At 37.8% G+C, this 16,563-nt stretch overlaps 1 protein-coding gene across 4 annotated transcripts in view; it reads right to left on the bottom strand.

Moving 5' to 3' along the window:
• RNGTT (RNA guanylyltransferase and 5'-phosphatase) overlaps positions 1–16,563 on the bottom strand; it is a 182,290-nt gene that overhangs the window by 81,164 nt on the left and 84,563 nt on the right. For 3 of the 4 annotated variants that reach the window (XM_071806780.1, XM_071806779.1, XM_065834827.2), the window contains exon 12: positions 7,749–7,817. In XM_071806780.1, the coding sequence (XP_071662881.1) occupies positions 7,749–7,817 (69 nt within the window). Of the gene's footprint in view, positions 1–6,483; positions 6,946–7,748; positions 7,818–16,563 lie in introns of those variants that run through there. The other variant, XM_065834828.2, reaches the window with a different exon arrangement.

The following is a 16,563-nucleotide window of genomic DNA, read 5'->3' as shown; positions in this document are numbered from 1 at the left end:
CCAGTAATTTTCCTAAATATTTCCTGTTTAATAGAATATAGATGAATCATACAAGAGGCATCCTGTTTGTTCATAATTATTCTCGGATCCAAAGAAAAGAGTTTTCATTAAATACTTTCCAATGTATCTTTCAGTTTCCAAGTCATTCCTGATCTACCAACTTCCCAATCCTGGAAAGATTGCTGTAAAACTCAGGAGGAGCAGAAACACTGCCATGGAGACAACTGAGCACTTGATCGACGGCATCTTGTGTTAGAGATCAAGAGCTCAATCAGCAACGTGGATGATTCAGTAAAGAGTTCCCACTGACATGAAGCAGGACCTCTCCTTGACTTCCCTATCCAGCCATCAGAGAGATTTGCTTTCCAAAGCTGATCCATCTCACATATGAATAAACCTAATTTGTGGAATACAGACTTACTCTATTAAAAGCACGTTTGCTTTGCAGAAGCTGAATAATTGCTTTGGTATTCTTACCTGAGTATCACATTTATAGTATATATTCCTAATGTTTGTTTATTTCTCTCAGTTAGAAAGTACGTGCAATCTGACATAGCTGGAAGCACAAACAAAAGTTCACTCTCAACAAGCTCCGTGGCACCTGGCTTTGAAGCAAAGCAGCTATGCAAAAATCATCCTTGAAAGCCTTTATGAATGATGATTCTGGCAATCCTAAGACAAAATATATCTTTAGTTTCCCAACACTTAGAACAGTAGTATCCACAAAAAGCATTTTTTTCATCTCCTAAACAATACATACACCAACATCACCATATTAATGTCAACTGACAATCCTGAGGATGACTAGTACATGTAATGTAAAATGTAACAAAGATCTTTCCTGCCTAATGCCATTGGCAGGCAGGATGATTAAACTGCACAACAGAAGTTCAAGAGCCTATTTAGATGGCTCCCACAAATGCAATTCACTGCTTGAGAAATGTGAGAACATTGGATGGAATAGGTCATAAGCAAACAAATAACAGTCCCATTAGAGCTTAACACTTTTCTTAGGTAATCAGACTCAAAGCACTGACATCTATTCAGGCAGACATAAAAAGGAGCTATCAAGTTAAACAATTTTGGCAAACAGCATATACATCCGCATCTCTAAACGTACTGCAGGACCAACAGCAGAAACTTCAACAACGAAAACTCTTGCTATGCCATTACCTTACTATATTCAGACCTAAAATTAACACCTAACTTCCCTCTCCTTTTTGGCCATTTTTTGTCAAGTGTAGACACCAGGAGTTTGTGCAGCAAGATGTTCAAATTTCATGAGGTGTGAATTATTTCAGGTTCTTGGAAAGTAAGTGGAAATGATAAAAATCTACTATGTTCAAAAATCATGGCACTTTAATATGGAGTCTAACAATTTAATTAAGTGAGCGCTAATTAATTTAATTAGACCTTACTTATGGCGTTTAAGTTAGCATTTCTATATTTTTTTCCCCAATTTCTTGTTTTCTGATTTAGAAAAAGAGAAGAGAGATCACCTCAGGACAGCAAAGATAAACTTGAATTGGCATAAAAATTTCACTTGTATAGTCACAGAAAAACACTCAAAGACATACTGTGCATGGCTAATAAATGGCTATGTTCATGAAGCACATGATAGAATCGTATATTTGAGATATGACCAGCTATTTAAGAGACAAACTGCGAGGAACATTGCCATGGAAATTAAATATAACAACTATTCATAGGCAGACAAGAGTTGTAAAGCTCAGTGGTATTTCAGGAGACTGACAACAAGTTCTTTGTTATAGGAAAACCTACAATGGCACAAGAAGTGGGCACAGATGCAACAGCATCCCCTGACTAGTAACAGATTCGGTCACGAACATTCCCCGCGCAGAGGAAATCACATCTAGCAATGAGATATTCCAAACATACATGGAAGGTTTTGGTAGTGTGGGTCAACACAAAGACAGATGAAAATTATTCTCTCCAGATTCTCTCCCATTCTGCTACAAACTCTAGAGAAAAATATACGGCAATCTGGGCATCTATGTTAAGGAATTGAGGTGCTGAGCCCTTCTCCCTGGGATCCAGTGACAGGACACACAGGAACAGTTCAAAGCTGCACCAGAGGAGGTTTACATTGGACATGAGGAAGCATTTATTTACTGAGAGGATGGTCAAACACTGGAACAGGCTTCCTAGAGAGCTGGTCAATGCCCCAAGCCTGTCAGTGTTTAAGAGACATTTGGGCAATGTCCTTAACAAATTGCTTTAACTTTTGGTCAGTCCTGAAGTTGGACTAGGCGATTGTTGTTGATTTCGCTTCCAACCAAAATAGTCTATTCTATTCCATTGCCTCCAGATCTTCTATGAATCACCACAAAATTAGAAAGCTAAATACAGTAACTTGTATATTAGAAGCAAAAAATTTTGTTATATGATTCTTCCCAAGCGTTTATATATTGTCTTTGCTACTGAGACTATATCTGAGCCCATCTAAAGCCATTACTTGCTATTACAACAGAAATATTTAACAATAACGAAGGTCCCATCACAGGTAAACATGATGTCTGAGTGTCAGAAATATGCCAGAAACTGACTTCATCTATATTCAAAAATTCAGAGGGTTCAATAAAATGTATTCTGTGGAAAGAAAGGCTTATTGATCATACAGGAGTATTTCAGAGAAACTGGCACTGTTCAATGAAACAAAACATGGCCTTTTGGAGATATTTTATTCGGTGGTATCTTTTGGAGATATTTCATTCAGTGTTAACTTCAATGATTTTGGATGAACTTTTACAATGACAGAAGACAACACAGCCTATTATACAATGGGAATAGCACAAATAATTAACAGGCAACCAAGCATTTCAGATCACCACTAAGTCTGCCAAGGGAAGAGAAGAAAGATATATTAAAAACTTATGCAATGTTGGTCAGTAATAAAAACCTGTTAATTATTCTCCTTTCATTTTAAAGGCTATGTTAGTATTCAGTAGGGAGAGTTATGTGCTAAATAATTCAGCCATTCTTTGAAAAACATTTATCTTGGAAGAACAGAGCTCAGCTGACCTTCCTTCCCGAGAAAAATCCCAAACCCACACAACTGAACTTTATTCCTCATCCAAAATAAGAGCATGGAGAAGCACCAAACAGAAATCATTCTGAGCCAATGCAAAATCACAGAGCTCACGAGGCAAAAAAAATAGAAGAGAAGATAATAAATTCTTTCACGAGCTCTCCACAGATGCTCAAAAAGCATCATTAGGCCTACCTAACTGATGGCCAGCTAGCCTCCTTTGAGGTGGCTAAAGTAAGCAAATAATTCCTACATCACTTTCCCAAGCGAGGGAAAATAATAGCTCTACCCAGCAAGAAAGTCAGTTATTAAGAGATTGCTAGCATCAAAATTAGACAGTCTGAGATAACCTAGCAAAGGTGCGATTTACAAGGCAGATAACAAAAGTAATTTCACTGATGAGTGGGCATGGGTCAGAGAGCTGATTCTGCCATCAGAAGATAAGAGGCCACTTTTGAGATTTCCATTAAAAACGCACAGCCTGGCAAACTGCGTTCTAAAACAAATGTAAGAAGTTGTTTGCTGTTTTGAAGCAACCTTAGAAAAAAGTATGGAAAGCTTCCAGTCTTTACACAAGCATTCAGAATCTGTGAATAAGCTGTTTGGCTTTTACCTGCAAACTAATTCACTCTTTGTCTGGGGCATGATCACAGGGCAACCTACCTGTCCATGAAGTGTCCTGCTGGCCTGTTTCACTCCTCCTAATTAGCACTTAGCTTCGGTCCCTGCTCTGCCAACCTGTTACACGTAGAGGGATCAGAAAGCTGATCAGATGGAATGGAGCTGACTTAGCCATATGGGAGTTATATCAGTAGCAACTTAAATGGATAGAAAATGATGCAGGGAAAAGAAGCATTGGGGTGAAGCAGCATGAAAGGGAAATCAAACGGCATGTGGGAAATGGGCTATTGGATAGAGAGGATGCATGAAAAGGAAAAGAGGAAAGGAAAAGAATACAAAAGGAAGAAGAGAAACAATAGTAAGAAAAAATTGTCTTATATTTGTCTCTCACCATGGAGTTGTTAGAGAACGGTATGTTAATGTAGGGTATGTGCAGCGGGGCATCATGAAAAAACATATCACACCAAATCACCTACAAAGCTATCTTAAATTATAAATGGCGCAAAACCCTCCATCATTTCCACTAAACATGCTCTTCTCATGATCTGTAAAAGCTGTCACTCTCTGGAAAGGGCAGAGGGGGAAGAAGAAGGGAGGCCTCAGCCACTGCCTTTCAATCGTCATTGTGAAATTAAAGCTCCTGTGTACTCTGGGCAATAACCAATATAAACAGCTCAGGTAACTGCTGAATTAGTTAGGAATAATAATGCTCAGTTAGCATGACCTGCAAAATAAACTAACTTGCGCAGGCAGAAAACAATCTCCTTAATCCTTAACGTCGTTTCTACCATCACCAATCACAGTGCAAAATAATTTCTGCTTCGGTACAAGAAGCTTGATATTCATAACATGAGTTTAGTTTAGAAGACTAACAGAAGAAAATAAACACTACTATATTTAACTGAAACCCTAGATTCGGTACTAAAAATTTCCACAAATCTCTTTTCATTAAAGAATATCAATTTCTCAAAATGAACTAATTCACAAGGCACTTGATGCCAAATCTCTTCAAATCCAAGAGAAAACTGAGAAAAGCCAGAGCTCTTAGATGCTAAAAGCATAACTCCTATTCACAAATCATTGTGGGTACTTTGATTTTTATTTTAAATCAGAATTAAGCCAAACTTAAAACCAAAATATTCTTTCTGCATCCGTGCTAACCCCCAGTACCAGTGTTGCCTATAGCTCATGGGGAATGTATCCATACACTCAGGTCTTGATGTCTGTGTCTAAGACCTGAGATCAAAAGGAACATCTCAGAGTAAACTGAGATGGAGAGGAGACCTCATCGTGGTCTACAGCTTCCTCACAATGGGAGGAGGAAGGGCAGGCACTGAACTCATCTTCAGTGATCAGTGACAGAACGTAAGGGAATGGCAGGAAGATGTGCCAGGGGAGGTTTAAGTTGGACATTAGGAAAAGGGTCTTCACCCAGAGGGTGGTGGAGCACTGGAACAGGCTCCCCAGGGAAGTGTCACAGCCCCAAGCCTGACAGTGTTCAAGAAGAGACTGGACAAGCCCTCAGACACATGGTGTGAACTGTGGGGTTGTCACATGCAGGGACAGGAGTTGGACTTCATGATCCTTGTGGGTCCCTTCCAACTCAGGACATTTTGTGATTCTATGAAAAAGGAGGGAAAAAAAAAAAAAAAACCACCAAAAAAACAACAATCAAACAAACAAAAAAAAAAAACCAAACACAACACACCACAGAAAATACTTTCAAGCAGACTGAACTAATAAGCTCAACATTCTTTATATTAAATAATTAATGTCTGTGTTCTGCTTTAACTGCAGGGTGTTTCAAGGAGGCGGACCCAATTTGAAATCGCTGTATCTCTGCAACCACGACGATCCATGAATGAAACTCTCACCGCTGGATGCCTGTCCTAGTGCACAAACAGCCCCTCGCCTCAGCCATTCATGAGGTGGCAACCCGCAACTGCTTTGAAATTGGGTCCATCTTTATGAAACACCCCATATCAAAAGTATGGAAAGTGTGGGTATTTTTCCCCAAAAATTTTCCTGCCTGTAAATGGTCGCATTCCACTGATTCCCATCTGCTGTCATTTTATCCTTCTTCGTGATTTTGCTTCATTTCCTGTCTACTTTTGTTTTCTTCTCCTCAAAATGCACACGAGACTTCAAGAGCTCCCAAAAGATGTTCTTAAATTTCCCTGGTCTTCTAAAACTCAGCATCATTTCTGTCTCTCTCTTTTTCTGCAAGATCAAATATGTCAATAAAAATGGTTGCTAAGAATTGTTTTCTCTGGATATGCCATGGTCTCTACACTTGAGACAAACTGGTTCTATAAAGGTTTCTAAGTCTCACCATGACCAGAATTCAAGCCTCTACCCTGATCAACAATAGGAATCTTTCTCTGTGAAATGATGCAATACACCACACATATAACTGCAACTATAATACAGAAAGAAAAATTATTTCAGTTAATATTCTCTAGGGATCGTTTATGCATTGTTATACTCTGTTGCCCTTGTATTGTTGCTTATTAATTAATGCCCTCTGTACAACATAAAACATAAAAAAATGCAGTGTTGGCTATCTATATCAGCTTCACGCTTTTCAGTTGATCAGCTTTAATACATACTTCCCAATTCATAGGTCTACAATAATTTCTTCTGCTCTGAATATATTATTTATATTTTCTCAACTATAAAAGCTATTTAGAAAACTGCACATTGCTCAATACAGGAAAATCAGTTTAATAACACATACAACAAACTTACATTCCATAAATCCTGAAATAATACTGAAATTTGAACCTTGAATTAGACTAAACAAATATATCTCATATTTTAAAGATGGAAAACCTTTACAAGCGTTTATGCAAGAAAATGCGTTCTTTGTTGGGTTATAAATTTCTCAGTACGCTACATCAGAAAACAGAAGCTCTAGAAACACAAAACATATCAGCTATTAATTTCCTGTAACAACATTAGAGAGGCAAATTCTTCAGTAATTTCATTCAAGTAGAAAAGGTAATTTCAAATTTAGCTGTAGTAACTCTCCGTAGGTGAACCTCTGATATTCAGGAAAGTAGTTCCAGGAAGCTTTGACAACTGCTTTAGATGCTAACAATATTCTAAGATATCATCAGGACGTCTTATGAAGTATACGAAAGTATGAATTTTCTTTATCCCAGTAGTTCTGGTGGTCTAATTGCTGAGGTTGTGGTTAGCTGATGTAGAACTTGTAATAGAGAAGAAAGGTTAACCTTATTTCCAGACAGGAATGTCATCACCCTTGCTACGATCTACAATATAGGAAGCAGACCAGAAAAAAGTGTTATCTGGAAAACTAAATACAAATCTTTTCTGTGAGTAACTGTAAGGGCAGAAATATCTGTCAAACTTCAAATAATAAAAAATAATTATTTTTTTAATAAGCGAAGAAAAAAACCAACATGGATGATGTTACAGTCACTGCCTATGCCGATATACAACACACACTGCAGTACAGCCATTCCATCAGAGTCAACAGGAGCAGCAGTAGGATGGACGAGGCCATTCTACTGACTTGCTTTAAAGTCACCCTTCCTGCTTGAGAACCATCTAAATTATGTTTCTGGTTGTCTGCAGTTCTTCCGGTGACTTCTCCTCACCCTGCTCATACACCTTTATACTGGCAGACATGACTCGAGAATATATCATGCTTTAATTGCACTAAAACAACATAAGCCACAAATTTTAACTAGATTTTAATGTGTGAACATCCTTGAGAAAGAAAAATAATTCGTTTGAAAGATTCACAGAACTCATGCAGTCAAAAAAAATCCCTCCTTATTTAGCAGCATGTCACAGGAAACACAGGAAAAGAACATAAGCTGATTCCTGAAAACTACCCTCCCTCATGGCTTGATCCGCCATCACACAATACTACAAATTAGATTGCAACCAGTTGAATTTAAGTAGTCTGAAGAACTGGAAAAATCAGAACCAACACTGCAAAGTAATCCTGATCAAAACAAAGATTAGGCAGTAGATGTGATGATGAGTGGGGAGGGTGAGAATTTCATTTGAGAGTCAAGGGAGAAAAATCCATTTTTACGCTACTTACTCCTGTAGGCTGAAATATCAGTCCATCCACTTCATGGCTAACTTCTCTGGCAAAGCTTCCTTCCAGGAGCTGCAGAACAAAAGGAAAATAAACCTTTTTTTCCATAAAGAAATATTTCACTTAGAATATGGCACATCAAAGCAGATTATACACTAGTACTGCAATCATTTGCTAGTAAACTGCTTATTTATGATTTAACATTAGAGCTGGGAAAATGTCAACATAGACATTTAGAAATAGAAGAGAAAGCTTCAGCAAATTAGCAGTTTTTACAAAGGGCACTCAAGGCTGAAACAAGTTTCAGGGAGGCAAACCCTTACAGTTCTATTAGAGGAAAATGTTTTCGTCCAAAAAGATATTCTGAGAAACCAAGATGATTCTACACACTAAAAGACGAAGAAAATACAGTTCTGATATAGAGTACCATAGTAATTTGTGATCAAATTGAAACAAAAGAAAACAAAACTCAAACAACAACCAACAAACAAACCCCCCAAACACCACCAACAAACCAAACAAACAAACAAAACCCCACCCAACTCGCCACTTTTTAACATGCAAGTAGCACTTACTTGAGATTGAAAGAAACTATATACTGAAAAACATTACAGGGCATTATTCAAACTAACTAAACAAGCTAATGAAACCAGCCAGTTGACAGTTATGAGAATTGATGATACACTTCCATGTTAAATTACGACCTGCCTAAGGAAAAGCAAACAACCAGTGAGAACTACAATTGACAAGTAATAGCAAAATTTAGGAGAATTACCAAAAGGCCTCTTTATTAATTTCAATTTATGTTTTACTGTAGAGACTAAGAATGTGTCCCGAAGTTGTAGGTGCTTTTAGTAACATTTGAAAAACTTTGGCATATAAGTAACCACGCTGTCATAAAACATAGCAAATACAGAACTGAGTAAATCACAGTTAGTTTTAAAAGCAACATTTTGGCCTAGACTGTTAACTTCAGATCATTTGCTTTGTATACTCCAACTGAACTCAATGACCCACAGACTAAATTATTCAACCAAGTATCAAACTCTGCCCTCAGTAAAGGGCAAAAGCATGAAAGGAGTTGAGAATTAACATTTGTATCTCCCTGTGGGCTGTACAACTCAAAGTAACACACTTAAAATGCATCAAAAGGCTGATGGCCAAATATTTCAAACAATAACAATATAGCACGGTATTTAATTTAAACCTGCAGTTGTTTGCACAGCATAATTGATCATTTTGCTATTAAAAAACCTAGCTTTTTTCCTTATCCACATAGTCATGAGCATATTTGTCCAATGCAATTGAAAAACACTCTATGAGAGTACTCTCAAGTGCTAAAATACATTAAGAATATTTTATTCTCAGTGAGAAATCACTGTTTTTCAGTACAGAAAGCTCATAGTCGGAATGTGAAGTTTTGTAGCCTGCATTTACCTATTATTATTTGGAAATGTACATGTGAGGCTCATGATCCTCTATCAGATGTCTATCCAAAGTAAGAAAAAAAATAGTTCACAGTTCATTGTTAATCTTTGCTCCAGCAGAGAAGTGCGTACATTGGAAAACATTTAAACAAATGTTTCAAAGTTAAAAAAAAAATCTACATAAGCTAAGCCTTCTGCAGATCACTTGCAAGGTTACTGCAGGGTTCCGAAACTGACAGGCCAGTGGGAAATCTGTAATAAGAACACACTTGATATTTACAAAAACACATGGGAAAGATTTCATTACATTCAAGTACCAAAAGAGTTTATCAGAATACAAAAAAATCACACACCTTTAAAAACAGAAGACAAACTTCAAATTAGTTGAGACTGCACTTTTATACATTTCTAGCTGTCTTATTGAAAGGTACTAACCAAACTGGCAAATAAAAGCCCATCATCTCTGCTTCTGGTTATTTGAAGTTCTTATAGGAATTTGAGGAAAGTGCTATTTCAGTGTTGGAGTTTACATAAAGTGCAGTATTTACTCTTTCTCAAAATGAAACTTAAGGATATAGAAACAATTGTTTAATTTGGAGCACTATTACAGTTTCATAAATGGGGGAAAAATCTAAATTGAAAATCTACTGTTTCAAAAAATATTCTGGTGCTCTTTTTCATTCACTACTCCACCAGAACAATAAAATGCAAGGGTATCCCTCTTAGCAACTTGACATCCAGTTTCAGATTTGAATTCGTTCTCATGCTGGAGGTCCACACTACTCTTATTAAGACATCTCCTACCAAATGCCAATTAGATATCAAAGACATAAGAATCTTAAGACCAGAAGAAGACTCAACAGTTAACTAAACCTCTGCTTTCACTATCAGTTACACTCCTTCCATTCCCATCAGGTCAATAACAAGTATTTCAGTAATAACATTCTATAAGGGAATTTTTATCAGAACGGATTAGCAATGGAGAGAGCCAGGGGCAGGAAATGTGAAGGACAGAACGGAAATCTTCTGAGCTTCTTCTCATACATACAATCTTCAGAATTAATCTATTTAGAGGTTGTCTGGCAACAGCAGAATATAGACCCGCCGAATGCTGCAGAAAGTTCGGAATGACAAGAAAATGAACAGAAGAGGAATGGTTGTCTTACAAGCAAATATTTTTGACACTAAAAATACAGTTGATATAAGGTTTTTAGGTTTATGAACTTAAAATGCAGATATCATGGTTCGTCTTTCAAAAAGCGATGTTCACATTTTCCATACATGTTAAAATTTCTAATTAACTTGAACACTACGGTCTTTTTTAATTGGCACCATGATAAATGGCACACCTGCTTGACTGGGATGACTGCCAGGGATGAGATAAAATGCAATGCATCTCAATGACATTTTATAAAAGATGGGTAAATGATGCATGCAAGCCACTTCTTCCAGCATGCTTGTAGGTTTGTAGCTTCATGGCATCTATTTCCACCTGTGAAACCGTGAAACCCTTTGTTCACTTCTTGCAGGTTCCTGCTTCCCTGCAAACATTGCAATAAACCACATAGTCATACCACAGCTTGTTATTTAAAACTTTTCCCTTCTTACTTTAAAAATAAATCAAATTAACAAGTATGGCTATATTTAATAATGTTCCTCTAACGGAAAGAATGGTATAATCGTATGGAATGAGTGGAGCTGTACGGCGAGTAATGGGATTGCTCCTTGCTCTTTCACCACTGAGCTGAGGAGCAGCAGTTTGTCACCAGAAGCCGCACAAATAACCTGCTGAAGGCTGATTTTGCTAAAACACTGAACCAGTCAGCAGCTCTGGAGAGGATAATTGCAAAATCACGCTCTGGAGATCTCTCTGTACTTATCAATAAAGAAAGCACTTGGCTCCTCCAGCAGGAAGAGGAGAAAATTTCAGTGCACATGGATTCCACATAACACTGCTAGGATTTTATTAATGTTTCTGAAGTTCTGAGGCAAGCCACATGATTCTGACAAGTTTTCAGATGGTACTTTATTCATAAAATAACTAAGTCCAGTAGGTGCTATTGTGCCTTCTCCTCACAAAAAATCTCAGGGAAACACAATGTGCTGTGAGAGTTACATAGATTCCAAAACATCATAATGTCTCTGCACAGCCATATTGACCTTCTACAAAATAATTTGGCCAACGTCCCTTCACACAACTATTATCGATCTGTTATGTCACAATATGCAAATATTCCTCACCCTTTTGTCCACATTTCAGATTCAAAACTGATATTGCCTGTTAGCCTACTGAAATACATAGAGATTACAAAAAGAAAAAAACAAAACACCACAAACACCTACTTAACAAAACTATTTTTCTTAAAAATCAGAATTGAAATCTGGGTCTCCCTTCTTATGGGTAGAAGAAAAATATACTGAGAATAACATACTACATAATATCTTCAGAAATCCTCGTTTTAAATGACATCAGAAATCCTACAGAATTACTTCCATGTTAAGTTAAGTTAAAATTATGCAAAAACAGTCTGTCTCAGATTCATCTCAAATATCACATCTCCCAAAATAAACCAACCAGTAACAGGCAATGATGGAGCCATCAACCAAACTATTCAGATGTAAACTCCAGCTTTCAAACGCTACATTTTGAAAAGAAGGCCACCTGGAAAAGAACTAAACATGCCACTGGTGGGGTATAAGCTTCATTCCAGATGATACACAGGCTACTCCGCAATGCTTGAAAATATTATCAAATGCAGCTTAATGTCAGGGAGGAAAGCTGGTCCCTCTAAGCTATGATTGTAATCCCTGCTCCTTCCTTCTCCCCAGAATCTTTCCAGTTTCCCCTGTCCTGCAGCATCTTTTTTTTTTTTTGGTTTGTTTTATTTCTAAAAGCAGAGAAGGTACCAAGAATTAAGCAGCCTCAAAGCAAAAAAGCATCAAACAGCATGTGAGAAACTAAGGGAGGGGGGGAAGTCTCATATATTATTCAAAAAGAAAACTCAAAATCTCAAACTTTCCACAAATTAAAGTTGGCTAATTCACATTTTAAGATAAATAAAGGCCAAACTAAAGTGTTACGAGAAGTTTTAATTTTAGTTCGTTGACTGAAATTACTATCAAATATAGGGTAAAACTTTCAAAACAGTCTTTAGTCACTCTGGGGAATACATGGCTTTGGGAATTAAAGGGAGCACACACCTTCTGAAAAATGGAAAAAAAGAAAGTAAAATAAAATCAAACTGGATCCACTCACACTTTTATCTTTTTCACACTTGGGACACTGTTCACCTCACCTAGCCTTAGCATTTGAAGTAAAACAGCTGACCCAAACAAATCTAGTGTAAATTAACAGTTTGGCAGGAGATGGGAGAGGATCAAAGACAGACCTCTGGCAGCTCCATGCCCCAAACCAGACACTGCCTGGATCACCAGCTCAAACTGACTTTCAGATGGCTGTGAGGATTAAACCCTCTCCTCTCACGCAAATTTCAGTTCCTCTGCAAGAGATCTGCTCAAGTGCCAAGTGATTTTTTGGAAAACTGTGCAGTTTCAGGTTATAGCGTGCTGTGATGGAGAATCAAAATCTTTGTTAAATTGTTCCAATCCAGTATCGCATGCACAATTAAAAAACTGATCACAGAATCACAGAATGTTAGGGATTGGAAGGGACCTCAAAAGACCATCTAGTCCAATTTCCCCACTGAAGCAGGAACACCTACATGAGGTTACACAGCAAGGCGGATGCCTATTTCTTAGCGATTTCTTTCTTCCTTCAACTTTTCTTCTTGTTCCCCTATTTAGACACTGACCAAGACATCTCTTAGAGGTTTTTTTGACAAAGAATTAAGCTTCATATCTCAAACATTTCACAAAGAGGCAGATGTAACTCTTCAAATATTTCACTAATGTCTCCTCTAAACTCACAGTTATCATTTTTTTTGTCAACTGAAACCATCCCAGTTAGACTACATAGAATATTCCAGAAGGGCCACAGCAGCAAGATATAAAGCACTCCCTGTTCTCCTCCACAGGAGCTTCCTTTCAACGAGACCCCTGGAGCCATGAGCACTTGCCAAAGCATCTCACCAGCTGATGGTTCATTGCAACCGGCTGCTTGAGTCAAAGTGGCTCCTTCCAAGTAACTGTGAAGGTCCTGAAATCACAGCCCACGGTCCCAGGAGCGTCACTTAACACATGACCACAAAAGTAAATATTTCTGCTTGCGCCCTGTGATTCCAACAGCTCTAACTAGCACTTCGCCATTAACATTTATTTCCCTCACAAAAACACAGGTAACTCATCTCTCATTTCTACAATTTCATGTTTTCCTCCAAACCACCTGTAAAAATCTTGAAGTGTAGATTTTCAGTTATTTAACACGACCCAGGTTCCTTTGCATTATTTTGTAATCAAAATATGATATGCTACCTGATGTCAAATAAATGATGTAAAAACAGTATCAATTGAAGCATATCTTTACAGCAAGGTAAAGTCCAATTCCATAACACATCCTCAGTTATTCATTGTATTTGGCTATACTTATCTTTAAAATATTGATTTTTTTTGTTTGCTGGGAAACCAGCAACAAAGGTGCAAGGAAGGAAATGCAGTAGGATAACTGAGAGCACAGTCAGAAAACCACTACTCATACTAAATATTCTTAAGCCAACCTACTAAAAAAATCATGAAGTTACAAAATATTTCCTGGTCCATGCTAATGGTCTAAAATATGCATAAAGGAAGAGTAGGATCAAAACCCGCAGAAAATAAATTAAAAACAACTCCCTAAAAAGTAATTATTTGAAGAAGTTTTATATGCTCATTAAGAACCAACACATACTGAAGAATAACTGCAACACTTTCAGTAAATCAGTGAAATGACCTACTTCACTTTAACTGCATAAGGAACGCAAAGCATAAACTTCTCACTTGCTCATTACTTACAAAGAAATTTCATGCTCTTGGGCTGTAAAATCAGTGTATAATTCAAACTGGATTAAAATCCTTTAAAAAAATTTATGCTTAGAGCTCAAACCTTAGCTTTCATGCAGCTACCACTCAAGATGCTAACTCAAGATATAAGCAGAGAAAAGCACGTACATTCGAAAGCACTTGATGTCAACCAGTAGCTTAGTACTAAACAAGAAAAGCAAAAGTAAACTCCAAAGGTTCATCTGTTTAGCAAAATCACCACTATTTTGATCTGTGTAATCTGTGGCAACAGCTGAATCATACCACAATGAGTATTATACCAAATGACCACATAAAGACACATGGGAATTTTCTCAGTTGGTAAAATTAAAAAATACATAGTTTTTTTTTTAAATACTATTTTATGGAAAGCCTTTCCGTTTGTTAATTTACTAGAAGCTCTGAAATCAATCATACTGAAAGACTAAAAATAACCTCTTTGCCAAGTTAATCATACAGAACGTTTTGGCTCAAAAGACATTAAAAACACCTAATTACTGCAATGAATTTGTTCTCTATAAGAATGAAAGCAGATAATGGCAGCAACGTGAGACTGATGTTCACTAATATGATCAAGAGACTAATTATTATCCATGAATCATTTGTAGCATTCTAAACTTGATTAATGTCAGGTCAAGTTTAACATGTGATAGGTTCTATTAGTAATGCTCGGCTATCCCACAGCTTGTCAGCTTAAGCGAGCACCATCTGTTAGGTGTGGGAATCGCCAACAGCCACAACAAAAGCAAAGTGGATACAACTGGTCACTGAAGTACATTTTAAGAATACCATAAGAGAGCTATTCTAATAATTTTAAACACGGTAGACCAGAATCCAGCACAAAAAGACCTGCTAAAGATTGGAACTTCGCAGCACAAAAAGCAAGCACACAAGGGGAGCTTTTCTTATTTTAAGCTCAACAAAAGGAGTGTTTATTACAACTGGGTTGAGCTTCACAGATTGACCGGTCTCTAGTAACAAAAATTCTCTTGCAAGAGGAACACGCCCAGTTTCTTCTCTACACTCCGTCATCACGTTTAGCACGCATTCCTGCAGAGAATACACTGCTTTACCCATTAAAGCATCACTCATTATATTCAAATATATGGGGCCATAACTAATGGTTCACATAGCTAAAAGACAATGAACCTGAAATTCATATTCCACAACAAAATGTTTACTGACAGTCTCCCACTTGTTCTAATTACAGATAATGACAAGAGGAAATCTTTTCGCGGTAGGCTCACTTTCTATTAATGTATGTCAGAGCAGTTTGCGGGTAGCCAGCTTTATTGGGGTCACCTCTCCCATGTATTATACATACACAGCTCTTGCAGCAGGATGGGAACTCACCTGCTCTCAGAAGAGCTCACCTGGGCATCTCCCCTGACCATCCCTGAGCTCTGCACTAATAATAGCAGAAGCAGCAAGGCTGAAGTAACTTGAAGAGGCAACAGAACAGGTGCCTGCACAGAGAGGAAGGGAGGTGACCTAATTCTACCTGGGTTTGCTCTGACACCTATGTGCTCTTCTCTGCTCTAAAACTAGTTGGAAACTCAGCAGGAGCACTGAAAGAAACATTTATTTACCTCACAGCTATCAGAGCTACAACAGCCCTCTCAGATATATTATAAATATGCTCTCATTTGACGGCTCTTGTGCATTCTAAATGGATGAAGCTGAAAGGCTGCGGATTCAGGCTGCCAACGGCATAACTTGTGGTCTGTACTTCAGCTCCAAGTGTTCTGGTTTTGGGCTAAGAGCACGATGTGCAGGGCTCCCAGAGTCCTTGATGTCTTGATGTAAAAGCCAAGTATTGTGAAGACGTGCTGCTAGTAGGCCATAGACCATAAATAACATCATAATTCAAAGAACCATAACTACAGTACAGTTTCTTCCTCAACCATTTGCCCATATAATTCCAGAGCTGATGACTGACAAGAACACAAACTACTAGTGCCTGGGCATTAACATTCTGACTCATGACACAAATCTTCACTGACTGTCTCTTTTAGAAGCGCAGTTGTGCAGAAAAGTCTTTACCAGAGTCTATGCATTCTTTCCAGATGTGGCTTAACCTGTTGGGCAGCTAAACACCACACACAGCTGCTCCCTCCTGCTCTGTCCCCCCTGGGATGGGGGAGAGAATCAGAAGAAAAGGTAAACCTTGTGGGTCAAGATAAAGACTGGTTTATAGGACAGAAAGGGAAATAATAATAACAAAAGAATACATAAAACAAGTGGTGAGCAATAGAAATTCCTGTTTACACTTGTGTTGATGGGGAAGGAGCAATACTCACAAGCAATTAAGCCAAAGAGACTCATCCCTTATATCTGCTACCTGCTTCGTGTCATGATTGAGGCACCTCCAAAAGAACCTTATTCCACACACTGGACTCTCAGAGCTTTCCCAGCTC

This window comes from Patagioenas fasciata, chromosome 3 (assembly GCF_037038585.1).
Source record: "Patagioenas fasciata isolate bPatFas1 chromosome 3, bPatFas1.hap1, whole genome shotgun sequence".
NCBI classification, from domain to species: Eukaryota; Metazoa; Chordata; class Aves; order Columbiformes; family Columbidae; genus Patagioenas; species Patagioenas fasciata.
The sequence above is the reverse complement of the archived record's forward strand: the minus strand, read 5'-3'. Positions and strand labels throughout refer to the sequence as shown.